Raw genomic sequence first — 13,688 nt, forward strand, 5'->3', positions numbered from 1 at the left:
GCTTCCTCCTGAGCCTGGTGCTGCCCTATGGTCCCGTCCTGGCAGACGCTCCGTGTCCACTGGAGTTTTGCAGTCAGAGTGGCTTTCCTCTCCTGGGAAGGCCCGGCAGGACAGATGGCTTCATCTGTCCTCACCTTCCAAACCCTGCCTGTCCTGTGTCCGCAGCACCCCTGGAAGCCAACCAGCAGAGGGGTCTGGGAGCTGTGGCGTGCAGGGTCCCCCACCCCGGCAAGGCATCTTCCCAGTTACTTCCGCCTGGGTTTCGGGGCCTCAGACAGATCCTGCCGAGCCCCCTGCCCTTCATTCCCAGGCAGGGTCTCCGATGACCCAGGGCGAGCAGCCCAGGCCCAGGCAGAGCTCCCATGCGGCCTTGGGGGCCTGGCCAGGGTCATGGTGAGTAGGGGCAGGAGGCAGCAGGGTGAGGCTGCCCAGAGAGTGGGCAGGTCTGGATGGGTGGGCGGCAGGCGGAAGGAACAGGGCATTCCGCTGGGTGTTGCCATGATGGGGCAGGAGCCCGCGTCCGCAGAGCAGGAGGGTTGCTGGGCTGGGAGGAGGTGGGAGCTTTCCAAAAAACTGTGCGGGGACTTTTTGTACTTTTAAGGATGAAAACAAAAGATACGCAAAGCTGCAGCTTCTGGAGGGGCTGCTTGTTCTTGCTCCTCTCCTCAGACATGACCTTGGCCTGGGTTCAAGGGCAGGGTCCCTGGCCCGCCCAGACTGAGCCAGAGACTGTTGGCTCCCAGGAGTGGGGGGGGAGGGGATGGTGCCGCTGAGGGCTGAATGCTCCTTCTGGAACCTTCCAAGTGAGAGAAGCGGGGATGGCGCGAAGGTGTCTACGTAGGAGGGGCTTCGCACACGCTCCCCAGGGCCCACTGCCCACTCTCCGGCGCGTCTGGAGGATTAATTCCCCCGCCCCCCCCACCACCCGGTACTTTTGCCACCTTGTGAGAGGAGAGGCCAGGATGGTGCCCCGGCGGTTAGCGGCCGCCCACAGCAGTGCATTCAGAGCCATATAAACAGGCTTCCAGGGGCTGGAGGGCTCGCTCACCCTTGGGCCCCCGCGCAGGTGTGCTGGTGTGCAGAGCTCTGAGAGGATGAGGGGTGTGCTGCTCGCCGCCCTTCTGGCTTTGGTCTTGGTGCCCACGGCCCGGGCCGCGTGGCTGGGGAGGCTGGACCCTCGGCAGGTGACAGCCCTCTGGTGCCAGCACATGCCTTGGGACCGCACAGCCTCTGGGCTCCCCCAGTGCCAGCCCAGACCACGGGGGCTGTGGGTGGATGGGCTGACCTGCGTCAGGGCCCCCAGATCAAGAGGATGGGCCAGGGCTGGAGGGACAGGCCCCCTCACCTGCTCCTCCTCGGTCAGCTCCTGGGGTCCTGGTACATTCTCGCCGTGGCCTCGGGGGAGAAGGACTTTGTGGTGGAGAAGGCCACAAAGAACATCGAGGGGGTCGTGGTGACCCTCACGCCAGATAACACCCTGAAGATGCTGTCCTCCCGGCACAGGTGCGTGGGGCTGGGGTCTGGACGGCGGGCCCCGCCCTCACCTCCCTCCGCGCTGGGCTCTGCTCTGAGCGCCACCCTCTGCCTGGCGTCTGGGGTCTGCATCCCTGGACTGCCGGCTGGGGCACCCCTGGGTGGGACTCAGCCTTCTCCACCGGGGCCGGGCACAGCTTCTGACCGCCCCGCCTGCTGTTCCAGGCCCTTGGTTAGCTTGGCAGGGTCTCTGGTCAGCGGGAAAGGCCTCTTATTTGCTTAAGGCCCTTCTGAGCTGCTACTTAAGGTGGGTCCGTGCATCTGTGGCTTCGAGCCCCTGGTTCTCTCGGAAAATGAATCCCCCAGAAGACGTGGTCACTGAGGTCATTTATCAGACAGGACTTGTGGTGTCAGGCTGAGCCTTGGCTGATTTTGGCCAGTGGAGCAGACCCCACGCACACCTTGGGGGAAGGGATGCTGGAAGGAGGGGTCGTGCTGCTGGGGGACCTTGCTGACTGGGACACCTGGGGGGAGCCAGGCAGGGGGCGGGGGGCATGGCGTGCTGGGGGAGGTGTCGTTTTAGCGTACCCACCTTTCACGTGGGGAAGGCCAGGCAGTCACCAGCTGGTGGTGCACCACGGGCATTTCCACCCTGTATCTGGAGCCATCGTGCGGCCTGAGAGGAGAACTCTCTCCCCTGCTCCCCGAGGCGCCCTCACGCCCTTCAGGAAATGGCGGGGCTGCCGTCCACCTGGGCCGGCCTGGCCGAGGACAAGCAAGGACAGAGGAGGTCTGTGCTGGGGTGGGGGCCCCTCTCTGTTGGGTGGACATGGGATCACACGTGGCGTGGGTGGCAGCCCCAAAGCCACATGGCTCGGTGAGTCCTGATGAGGCTGGTGGGAAAACAATCCGAATATGGAAACTTGGCCTCTGCAGAGCCCTGGGCCCTGTGCAACAGCCGTGGATGGGGAGAGGACCACGGCGATCGCGGGGGAGGGGGGTCTCCGACACTCTTTCTGGCATCTGCTTGTGGTAGTGGCTGGTGAGTGGCCTTGCTCTGAGCCCTGTCAAGGTGCCTCTGCCTGAGGACCTCGGCCAGACCCTCTGCAGGACTCACACTCAGACCAGGGCTTACAGGACAGGCAAGCAGCCGTTTCATTTTGTCATTTAACGTGAACTTCATTTGCCGGATTTGAACAGGAAACACATTTGCGTGTTTCAAAAAATCAGAGTGCCCTGGGAATTCCCTGGCGGTCCAGTGGTTGGCACTCGGCGCTTTCACTGCCGAGGGCATGGGTTCGATCCCTGGTTGGGGAACTAAGATTTTGTAAGCCGCGTGGCACAGCCAAAAGAAAACTCAGAATCCCCAGGGGTGGAAAGCCGGGGTCCTTCCTCCCCCACCTCAGCCAGTGGCCCCCTCCCCACAGGTGGCCCACGGTTTTGATCTGCTGCAGCTCCTCAGGGACGTGCAGGCCCACGCACGTCATTTAAACACGAGGGCCGAATGCCGTTCTGTGTCAGTCCCTGGGGTCTCTGCCCTCTTTTTTTTTAATAAATTTATTTATTTCATTTATTTTATTTTTGGCTGAGTTGGGTCTTCGTTGCAGTGCACGGGCTTCTTATTGTGGTGTCTTCTCTTGCTGCAGAGCATGGGCTCTAGGCGCGCGGGCTTCAGTAGTTGTGGCACGCGGCCTCCGTCGTTGTGGCTCGTGGGCTCTAGAGCACAGGCTCAGTAGTTGTGGCGCACGGGCTTAGTTGCTCCGCGGCATGTGGGATCTTCCCGGACCAGGGCTCGAACCCATGTCCCCTGCATTGGCAGGCAGATTCTTAACCACTGCGTCACCAGGCAATCTGCCCTCTTTTGAAACATTTAAAATTTTATTCTCTTTTGTCTTTATTAAAGTTTTAAAAGACTGTGGTAAAATAAACATAACATAAAATTTACCATTTTAAGTGTACAGTTCAGGGGCATTAAGTCCATTCACATCGTTGTGCAACCATCACCACATCCATCTCCAGGACTTTCTTTTTTTTTTTTTTTTTTAATTAATTTATTTATTTTTGGCTGCGTCAGGTCTTTGTTGCGGCACGCGGGACTCTTCGTTGAGGCATGTGGGCTTAGTTGCCCTGCGGCATGTGGGATCTTAGTTCCCCGACCAGGGATCAAACCCGCGTCCCCTGCATTGGGAGGTAGATTCTTAACCAGTGGGCCACCAGGGAAGTCCCTCCAGGACCTTCTCATCTTCCTAAACTGAAGCTCTGTCCCCACTAAATACTCACTCCTCCTCCCCTCCCCCAGCCCCAGGCCCTACCACCTACTTCCTGTGGATTTGACTTTTCTAGGGCCTCACCTGGGGGAGTCCTACATTTGTCTTGCATCTGACTTATTTCATGAAACATAACGGGCTCCAGGTTCATCCAGTTTGCAGCCTGTGTCGGAATTTCCTTCTTTTTTAAGGCTGAGAAATATCCCGTTGTATGGATGGACCACATCTTGTTCCCGTTCATCTGTCAGTGGACACTTGGGCTGCTTCCAGCTTTTGGCTACTGTGAATAACATGGCTGTAAACACGGGTGTGCGAATATCTCTTTGAGATCCTGCTTTCAACTCTTTTGGGGACACACCCAGGTGTGGGATTGTTGGGTCATATGGTGACTCTATGTGACATTTTTTGAGGAACTATTTTTTATAGCTGGGTAATGCTCTACCGGGCTGTCTTCCAGGGCTCTGCTGATGGGCAGACAGTGGTCTCCAGTCTTTTGCAACTGGAAACACACTTTGGGGTGTAGACCCTGGTGAACTGGCCTCAGAGGGATAAATCCCTAGGAGCTGAAGTGCGTCTGTCCTTCTGGAGAGGTTGCTCCCTCTGTGCTCTGATAGGCGACAGACTGCCCCACGTTAGTTTTTGCTTCTTCCTCTGATCACGAGGGAGTGAGACATCTCGGTACCTGTTCCTTCTGTGTTTCCTTCCCAGCCCAACGTCTGTTCATATCTTTTGCATATTTTTCCCTCGGGTGGGTTATTATTGACGTGCAAGAACCCTTAAGTATTAGGGATTTTAGCCACTGTCTGCGATAAAGTTAGATGCAAATATATTTCCCAGTTTGTCATTTTTCTTATACCACCGAGGAGTTGTTGATAGGAAGGGCTCTTTTAGTTTGTGTGCAGGTGTAAACACCTGGCTTCTTTCAGGGCTTCTGGGTTTTGTGTTCAGAAGTCTTTCTGTCTCCCTGGAGCTGAGAGGGCCTCTGACCTCTGACCTGCTCGGGGCTGAGCCTGGGGATGTGCGAGCTGTGACCCTCACTGGAGGGCCCAGTTGCCCAGCTCCACTCACCCAGTGGTCCCTCTTCCTCCACTGACTGAGATGCTACTTTGTCTCACACTAACCTCCTCTGCGTTTTGCTTTATTTTCGGGCTTTCTATTCTGTTCCTTTGATTTGTCTATTTCTGTGCTAAAAGTCCCACTGTTTTCCTTCTCAGGGCCCCACAATACGCCTTGTCAGTTTACTGGCTTGTTTTTGCTGGTTACACTTCCTTTTAGGCTTTTCCTCGCTATTCCTGTGTCTTGCACGGAACTGGGCCGTGAGCTGGTCTTGCTGCACTTACAGAAGTGGGTCTGCTCATTCTACGGACTGGCGGCTTAGGGGATTTGGCCCCTTTTGGTGTTGAGTCTCTTTATCCAAAACTGCAGACCTGGGGCTTCCCTGGTGGCACAGTAGTTAAGAATCCGCCTGCCAATGCAGGGGACACGGGTTCGAGTCCTGGTCCGGGAGGAGCCCACATGCCGCGGAGCAACTAAGCCCGTGAGCCACAACTACTGAGCCTGCGCTCTAGAGCCCGCGAGCCACAACTACGGAGCCCGTGTGCCACAACTACTGAAGCCCACACGCCTAGAGCCCGTGCTCCGCAACAAGAGAAGCCACCTCAATGAGAAGCCCGCGCACCGCAACGAAGAGTAGCCCCCACTTGACACAACTAGAGAAAGCCCGCACGCAGCAATGATAGACCCAATGCAGCCAAACATTTAAAAAATAAATTAATTAATTAACAACAACAACAACAGAAACAAAACTGCAGACCCCCTGTTTGTCTCATGCTCCTCTTGTGCCCTCAGCAGCAATACAAAACTTCTCAGTTTTCTCCGTGCGGATCTGGCAGAGCGGGTCTCTGGGGAGGTGGCGGAGCAAATTCACATTCTGCAGGTCCCAAGCTGGCCCGTTTCCCTGAGGGGTTCGCTTTGGTCAAGAGCAGGGTTTCTGGGTAACTTGGGCCACCGAGGGGGAGGCAGAATCCCCCCTGCAGCCACGCTGGCCCCTGGCCGGGTCTGGGTGGCCAAACCTGTCTTCTCTTGCCCTGCATACAGACCCTGCGTGATGACAGATCCTTTTCTTTTCCAGGCTGGAGAGATGCCACCTGCATGCTGTGGAACTGGTGAAACAAAATTCCAGATGGGTGTTCGGGAATCCCTGTAAGGATGACGGCCACGGTGGTCCTTCCGGGCAGTGTGGGCGGCTCCATTTCCCTGACCGTCCTCGGGGCCGGGTTCTGCCCCTGGCAGCCCTGGGCCCCCTGCCCCTGCAGGCAGGGTCAGCACGCAGGAAGGGAAGGGGAGGGGGTGACTCCACCCCAGGTTTCAGTGGCGCTCTCCCCCGGGAAGTGAAAGGTCCTCATTTTGTCAGAGGTTTGGTGCCAGTCCTGAGGACAGAGGACTCGACTGTGTCAGGCAGGCTCAGCTGGGACCCCAGGCCTCCCACTGTAGTGCGCGGGGGTGGGGCAGCTGGCACTCTTGCCCCGTGGGGACAGGATCGTGGGAGGGCGCCCCAGGAGGAGCTGGGACTCGCCTGCTGTCCATCAGCTACGGCAAGCCTCTGTGTGCCGGAGCCGGGTGGGGGTCAGGGACCGGGGGGGGCAGAGCTGGGCGGCTCTCGGACTGCTGGGGGGCCCCCCACGAGGTCTGACCCCACCCCGGCGGCACCTGTCTCCTAGCCCTGGGTGTGCTGGAGTACCGGGTGCTGGGCACCAACTTCAGGGACTACGCCATAGTGCTCACGCAGCTGGAGCTCCAGGACGAGGCCTTCAGCACCGTGGAGCTGTACAGTGAGTGCGGCTGCGGGCGCGGTGGCCTCCCTGCCGGGCTGGGCCTCCGTCCTCCCAGGGTCCCGGCCTTGAAAGAGCCCAGCGGGCTGGCGGCCGCTCTGCTCCTCACTCATCCCTGCATGAAGTCCCCACCGGGGCCCCGAGCCTTCTTTCCCTGTCGCCCCCTCCCCGCACTTGTCCTCCGTGGGAGACGTGACCCTGCCTGGAGGGAGGGACGGGGTGGGAGCTGCACGTGGTAAAGGGCCTTGGGGTCAGAAGAGCGCAGGGTCCCAGGCGTCTGTCTGATTCCTGCTGTGGACCCCCTGCCCGCCCCCGTCCCCCAGACCGGCTCTCGGGGGCACCTCCCCTGCAGGCCGGACGGAGCTGGCCAGCCAGGAGGCCATGGGCCTCTTCACCAAGTGGAGCAGGAGCCTGGGCTTCCGGTCCCAGCAGCAGGCCAAGCTGCAGAAGGACCGTGAGTGTCGCCGTGCCTGACGCCACCGTGCGCTGAGGGGCACGGACCGGGTGGCCATTGGCTGGCTTCCACTGCACTGGGGGACCCTCCAGGCCTCAGGGAGTCAGGCAGGGCTCGGGGGTCTTCAAGGAGTCACCTAGTCCCCGCCCAAAGTCAGACCTGTGGGGACGGCCCCCGTCTGGGGGGTGGGGGGCTGTGTGCAGGGCCCAGCAGGGCCCTGGGTGCTCTGCGGCCACAGTCTGTCCCAGGCGCCCGGCTGGGCAGGGAGCCCCGCCCCGTCCTCACCGCCGTCTTGCTTTCCCCCCCCAGTCACCTGTGCACACAAGGTCTTCCAGGTAAGCGGCCTTCCCGAGTGAGCGTCCCTGAGCTCCTGTGTGGTGGGAGGAGTCTGGGGGCCCTGGGGGCCCCTCCATCCCAGTGGCTCTACTTCCGCCGTGCAGGGCTGGGGGCTTGGGGGAGCTGCTGCCTCTCCGGGCGAGCCCGGGGTCCCCCAATGTTCCTCTTGGTTTCCAGTGAATGCTGCAGCCCCCAGGGGACCGGAGGAGGCTGGCCAGACGCCACCCTCCCTGCTCAGCCTCCCGGGTGCTGGGCTTTGGGCCGGCTGCTCCCAGGGGCTCTCGATGCAGATTCAAATAAAGCGGTTCCACAAACCTGTGCCATGCCTCTCGCCTGTGTCCAAGCAGGGCCCTGGGCTGAGAGCAGACAGAAGAGCCGACAGGGAGCTGCCTCCTCGGGGCCGGGCGGCTGCAGGGAGAGGAGGATGGGCGGGGTGGGCTTGTCAAGGGCTGAGCACAGAGCACAGAGCCAGCTTGGGGACGAGAGTGCAGGCCTGCCGCCCCGTCCCTCCGCAGGGTCCCTCTGGCCCGGAGGTGGGAGCTGGGCTGGAGGCAGCTGCTCCTCCCGCAGGGCTCACGACGGCCCCGGGCAGGCAGGAGGCTGGTCCGCTCAATTTGGAAGAAGACCCTGTGATCTGGATGAAGTGTGGGCAGGGCGCTGGGCTGGGATGCCCAGGGTGTGAAAGATTGGCTTTTCCTGGCTGGAGCTCTCGGATGGGGGGGCGGGGGAGCAGGGACCCCAGAGGGCTCGAGCCTGTCGGTCCTCCTGTGTCCTGAAGTCCTGGCAGAGCACAGGTCGTCAGGGGAGGTGGGCTGGGAGCAGGGTGGGGACTGCCTCTCACTTGAGGTGAGGTCAGGTGCACACAGGCTGCCACGCTCTTCACGCACACGCACGTGCACATATGCAAACACGTCAGTACCTGCTAAGGGCATCGAGAAGGCAGCCCCCGCGTCAGCGCCGGCACCATCTGAGCCCCGTCTTCACGTCCTTCACTTTCGTCCCTGTGAAGTGACTCAATGCCACGTCCCGACCTTTGCCTCTCTCCCCGGGGGGCTAGGACAGGAGGTCCAGGAGCCTGCCTGCCAGGTGCAATGGCTCCAGGGGACGTGTGGTGACCGGAGGCCCAGGAGGTGACCTCGGGAACATCATGGTCTCCATCTTTTGGGCATCCCGGGACAGCAGCTGTGCCGCTCCGAGGGCCGAGGGTAGGGCTGGCCCTCCGTGCGGGGAGGGAGGGCCCCAAGCTCCCTCCCCGCCATTGGCCCGCCAGGCTGGCTCGCGGCTGCAGGCTGGCCGGACACCCACGCAGGGCTGGTGGCCTGGGACATTTAAGCGCGGCGTCTGGCGGGCGGCTGGGGGGAGGGACAGGATGGGGCCAGGCTGGCTGTTGCCCGTGCTGGTCCTGGTGCCGGAGCTGCCTGGGGGGTCCCCGGCGCAGAAGCAGCTCCCCAGGGAGTCTCAAAACCTCAACTGGGTCAAGGTGAGTCTCGTGCCCCCAGCCCACTGGCCGGGCGCCGGGGCCAGGGTGGGCAGGGGCAGCAGGAAGAGGGGTCCCTGGAAATCTTCCTAGAGCCACCAGAATCCGCTGGACGGGCTTTCAGGGGGCTCTGGCACAGGCTTCTGCTGGCCCCGTGGGGCAGCCGATGGCCTCTTTTGGGGACAGGCTGGGGCTTCAAAACTCAGCTGACGGCCGTGGGCCACATGCCAGGAGCCCCGAGGAGGGGCCGTAGCAGAGGCCCCCAGACAGGCGTGGCCTGAGGTGGCCCGGAGGTGCCAGGTGGGCAGAGGGGAGGCAGCACGAGCAGGACACGTCCTGGAATAATGAGGCCGCCGGCCGGGTGGAAGGTTCCTGTGGGGGCGGCCATGGGCACAGGCTGAGCAGACTGGGGGGCGTCTGGGAGGGGCTTTGCTGCAGGGAGAGCAGTGGGATGGGGTGCAGGGGCCAGCTGGGAGGGAAGGGGCCCCCACGAGGCCCACGTGGGCAGGAAGCTCTGACAGCCGGTGCCCAGGGCCCTGCCTGGTGCCGCCTCGGGCCCTAGAGCAGCCAGGCATCTGCATCCTCAGCCTGGGGTGGCAGTGGGGGCCCCAAGGCAGGGGCCGTGCCAGCCTGTGGGTGCTGGACGTGCCCTGGGCCTCAGGCTAGGGTCACCTGTCCTGTGGGGTCTCTGGGACCTGGGTTGGGGGCCGAACCCGTGTGGCAGCCCAGACCCCATGCCCCCAGTACCCTCTCCACAGTTTTCAGGGTTCTGGTACATCCTTGCCATCGCCTCTGACACCCAGGGGTTATTGCCGGCCAGAGACAAGAGGAAGCTGGGGGCGTCTGTAGTGAAGGTTCACAAAATGGGCCAGCTGAAGGTGGTCCTCGTCTTTAACCGGTGAGTGGACCAGGGCAGGGGTCCCAGCACATCCTTTGCAAACCCCTGAGCCCAGGGAGGGGAAAGGGAGCCGGGGGATGGGGGCGGAGACCAGGCCCGTGGGTCAGTCTGGAAATCCCACAAGGACTGTCCCCGAAACCCCAATACCCATCACTCTCTGCCCCTAAAACTCAAACGGCTGCTTTTGGGAGAGGCTCCCACAGTCCACCAGGGGCTCAGCGGGCAGAGGGTGTTTGGAGTATTTCCTCTGAGCTGTGGGACCGGCCCGGGTCCACGCTGGAAAGTCCCAGGGCAGCAGAGCTCAGAAGGGGCTCCCTGGCCCCGAGCTCACAGCCCACCTCCCCCCAGGTCACAGGGGTGCCAGGCACACTCGCTGATCCTGCGGAAAGACAGGAAGAGGGCTGTGTTCAGGAACACCTGTGCGTAACTGCTGGGCCCTCGGGAGAGCAGGGGGAGGGGTGGCCAGGGCTTCCTGGCCACCGGGACCCAGGGTTGGGCTACCGACCGCACCGGCCCCAGCTGTCCTCCCCCGAGAACATGGGCCGGTGGGAATGAACGCCCAGGACACGCAGTCAGGCCACCATGGCCCAGAGCCGACGTGGCAGGCGTGTGCCCGGGGGCCCGGGTGGAGGGGACTCTGCGGCCCTTCCAGACGCCCCCGCCGTGCAGGCGGACGGGGTCAGGGGTTCGGGGCCCACCGTCCAGGCGTGAGCAGGCGACTCCATGCTTCTCTTCCCGTCCAGTGAAGGGGGTGGCGGGCTTCCACGTGCTGACCACTGACTACAGCGACAGCGTGGTCTACCTGCGCCTGCGCCGGGCGGGCCAGACCACCAACACCCTGCTGCTCCTCAGTGAGTCCAGCGGCCTGGCGTGCGGGGCAGAGAGTGGGGGCCGGGCGGGCGTCGTGACGGACACCCAGACCAGCGGCCACACGATGGGCACTCACCCCTCAGTCCAGGGTGCCAGCCTGTGGGGTCTGGTGGTTTGCAGACGGCCGCCTTCTCGCTGTGTCCTCGCACAGGGGTTGAGGCGGTGCTCTGGTCTCGTCCTCTTCTCGTAAGGGCACCAATTCCATCATGAGGGCCCCACGCTCACGACCTCAGCTACCCCGATCACCTCCCAAGGCCTCCTATGACCACCCCGTTGGGGACTCAACACGTGAATTTGGGGGACACACACGTAGCCCACAGTGGTCGGTCACGGCCTGTGGGGTGCAGCGTGGCAGGAGGGGTGAAGTGGGGAGGTAGGGCTGGCCGACGATGTGAGTGGAGGGAGGGAGGGTGGGTGGGCAGAGCGCGGGACCCTTTGCGTGGAGACCATGCGGGAGGGTCTGGGAGGTACCCCCAGGGGCAAGTGGGGAGGCCATTGCAGAGGGGGGTCAGAAAGCCAGAGGCCAGGAGGGGGCGGGCTGTCCATGTGGATGCAGAGGCCCCCAGGCTGACAGCAGGATTGGGGGGCAGGAGGTGAACCAGGAAGAGGTTCTGCCCCGGGTTGGGTGGGTGGTACACAGAGGGCGGGAGGAGGTCCTGGGGCGTTTCCGTCGGGGTGGGCCCGTCCAGGGATGCAGCGGGAGGGGCAGCGGCCAGACTGGCCAGAAGGAACTAGAGGGCCCTGCGTGGTGACCCTGTGTGGTGACCCCACCTCCCAAGGCTCTCTGGGGACCCGCCCTGGCCGACGCTTCCTGTCACCCACCAGTAGCCGCCTGCCCCTGAGCGCACGCACCTTGCTTGTCTGTCCCGAAGCCTGGGGGCGTTCCCGTGCTGGGGGGCAGGTGCAACCTCGCACGGCTGATGCCACGACTCTGCTTCCCCACCGCAGGCAGACAGAGCACGGCCAGCTTCCTGAGTATGAGAAAGTTCATAGACGTGTGTGAGGCTTTGGAGCTCACCCGCAGTGTGACAGTTCTCCCGAAAGATGGTAAAGTGCGGCCGCAAGCGCTCGGGCTCGGGCAGCACCGCTCCCGGCCCCATGCCCGTCCCGCTGGGGCGCTGACTCCCGTGGGGGACGGAGAGGTGGAGCGGTGACAAGGGCACTTGTTAAAGATCTGAAGCCACCTTGAAGGCACGGCCAAGTGTGCGAGCCCGCGGCACCCAGAGCACAAATGCTGCCTTGGCCAGGTCTCTGCCGTGTGGCTGGGCGCCGGGGCTGCACGGCTTTGCCCTCTGCGGTGCCCGAGGCCCCCAGGAGAGCCAGCCCTCCACCCCTTCACTGTCTCTTTCCTCTCCCGCAGCTTCCTGTGCACACACCATCCTGCCATGAGAGAGAGCTGCCACCCACCTGCTCTTCCCTTTGAGGCTCGACTTGTGGTCCACCTAGACCGCAGGAGTGTTGTTCCAAATTGCAAGCCTTCACATCCAACTGGTTGTTGAGAGGGGTTTGGGGATCCCAGGCCTCTGATGGTGTGGAACCCGGGGCCCGTGACTGTAGCCCAGCAGGGTCCTTTACGATCACTGAGGGATGGGGTGAGGGGCACATGCTGACCGGGCGGGGGATGAGAAGCCAGGCCCCTTCGGCCTGTGTCCTCTGGATTACACGCCAAAAAGATGCGGCTGGGCCTTTTCTGCTGCAAAATAGACCACAGGTCCCGTGTAATGTGCCACGTGCTTTCTCTGCAGTGAGTCTCTGCCACTGTCCTCTGCGTCCCGTGACACCCTACACTGTCTCAGGAAGCCGTGCGCTTATACGCACCACATGCATGTCGCGGGCATCGTGCTGGCTGCTGGGGAGAGAGCAGTGGGACCACGGGCAGCCGTGGTTCTCTCTTTAGGAGAGGCGGACGCGGACTCAGTCACCCAAGCACACAGTCACAGACCCTCAGGAATACGTCCAGAGGTGCCAAGTGCGCACCACGGCGGGCCTGGCTTATTCCAGGTCGGGAGGAGGGGTCAGGGAGGGCTTCTTGGAGGAAGTGACGTTTGAGCTGAGAAATGAAAGACGGTGCTGGTTGAGAAAGTTATGGTGAGGCTGGGAGGGAGCAGGCCCTCCCTGGAAGAGGAAACAGTCTGAAAAAGCCCAGAGTGGTGGAGATGGAGGGGAGGGCATGGGTGCAGGGCCGGGGCTGAGCTTGGAGCAGCTCGGGTTTGCCCAGATGCAGGTGTCCTGAGGGAGTGGGAGTCTAGAGCAGAGGTCAAGGTGGGAGACAGATATTTTGGAGTGACTGATATTTATTTGGTGACAGAGGTTGCACATGGATGAGATCACCTAAGGAGAAAACAACAGGATTGAATCAGTCAGCTCCTGCTGCTTAACAACCAACCACACAAATGTATTTTTATTTTTATTTTTTTGGCCATGCCATGTGGCTTGTGGGCTCTTAGTACCCCAACCAGGTATTGAACCCGGGATTCACCTGGGCAGTGAAAGTGCCACGTCCTAACCACTGGTCCTAACCACCTGGGCAGTGAAAGTGCCGAGCCCTAACCACTGGACCACCAGGGAACTCCCCCCTACAAATGCATTTAGCTTCCCTGCCTGGGGCTCAGCTTGGGATTGGCTGATGTAGGCTGGGCTCAGCTGTGGAGCTCAGCTGCATTTGTTCTGGCAGTTTTGGGTCGGCGGGAGGTGGGTTGATTTGGGCCGGCTCTGCTCTCCTTGTGCTTCAGCTGTGGCGCTTGTCTCGTGGCCGTGACGAAGGCACACAGGCCGGGAAGGAACAGGGGCCCTTTGAAGGCTCAGAATGGGCACAGCGTCACTTTGCCTCATCCTCTGAGTCGCTGCCTGGTCCTCACTTCGGCCACAACAGCTCATGTCAGGGGTCTTCATTCCACCTTGTGTCTCAGGTCCCCCGAGTCTCCTGTAACCGGGGCGCTGGAACGTGGACCCCTGTGGTCTGCATCCTGCAGGGGCTCCGCTACATCACACACCTTCCAGCTAAACGAGAAGTGGCCCCAGCCCGGGGGTCAGCATCCCCAGTGGACCAAGAGCGGATGGCTGCCCGGGAGCTCCTGTCCAG

General features: G+C 61.9%; 1 protein-coding gene across 1 annotated transcript; it reads left to right on the forward strand.

Moving 5' to 3' along the window:
- Positions 1-1,094: 1,094 nt before the first annotated feature.
- LCN6 (lipocalin 6) lies at positions 1,095-8,693 on the forward strand. The gene is made up of 8 exons (XM_068553201.1): positions 1,095-1,184; positions 1,364-1,503; positions 5,872-5,942; positions 6,461-6,571; positions 6,924-7,025; positions 7,335-7,360; positions 7,877-8,006; positions 8,632-8,693. Exons 1-8 carry the CDS (start codon positions 1,095-1,097, stop codon positions 8,691-8,693), a joined length of 732 nt encoding a protein of 243 aa, XP_068409302.1.
- The last annotated feature ends 4,995 nt before the right edge of the window (positions 8,694-13,688 follow it).

The sequence above is a fragment of the Eschrichtius robustus genome, chromosome 10 (genome assembly GCF_028021215.1).
Source record: "Eschrichtius robustus isolate mEscRob2 chromosome 10, mEscRob2.pri, whole genome shotgun sequence".
Classification (NCBI taxonomy): domain Eukaryota; kingdom Metazoa; phylum Chordata; class Mammalia; order Artiodactyla; family Eschrichtiidae; genus Eschrichtius; species Eschrichtius robustus.

Excerpts from the sequence above, each read along its gene's own strand:
- LCN6 (XM_068553201.1), top strand. The coding sequence starts at position 1,095 with ATGAGGGGTGTGCTGCTCGCCGCCCTTCTGGCTTTGGTCTTGGTGCCC. Across the intron at positions 6,572-6,923 it reads CAGCACCGTGGAGCTGTACA|GCCGGACGGAGCTGGCCAGC; the intron begins GTGAGTGCGGCT and ends CCTCCCCTGCAG. Across the intron at positions 7,361-7,876 it reads GTGCACACAAGGTCTTCCAG|GGTCCCTCTGGCCCGGAGGT; the intron begins GTAAGCGGCCTT and ends GTCCCTCCGCAG.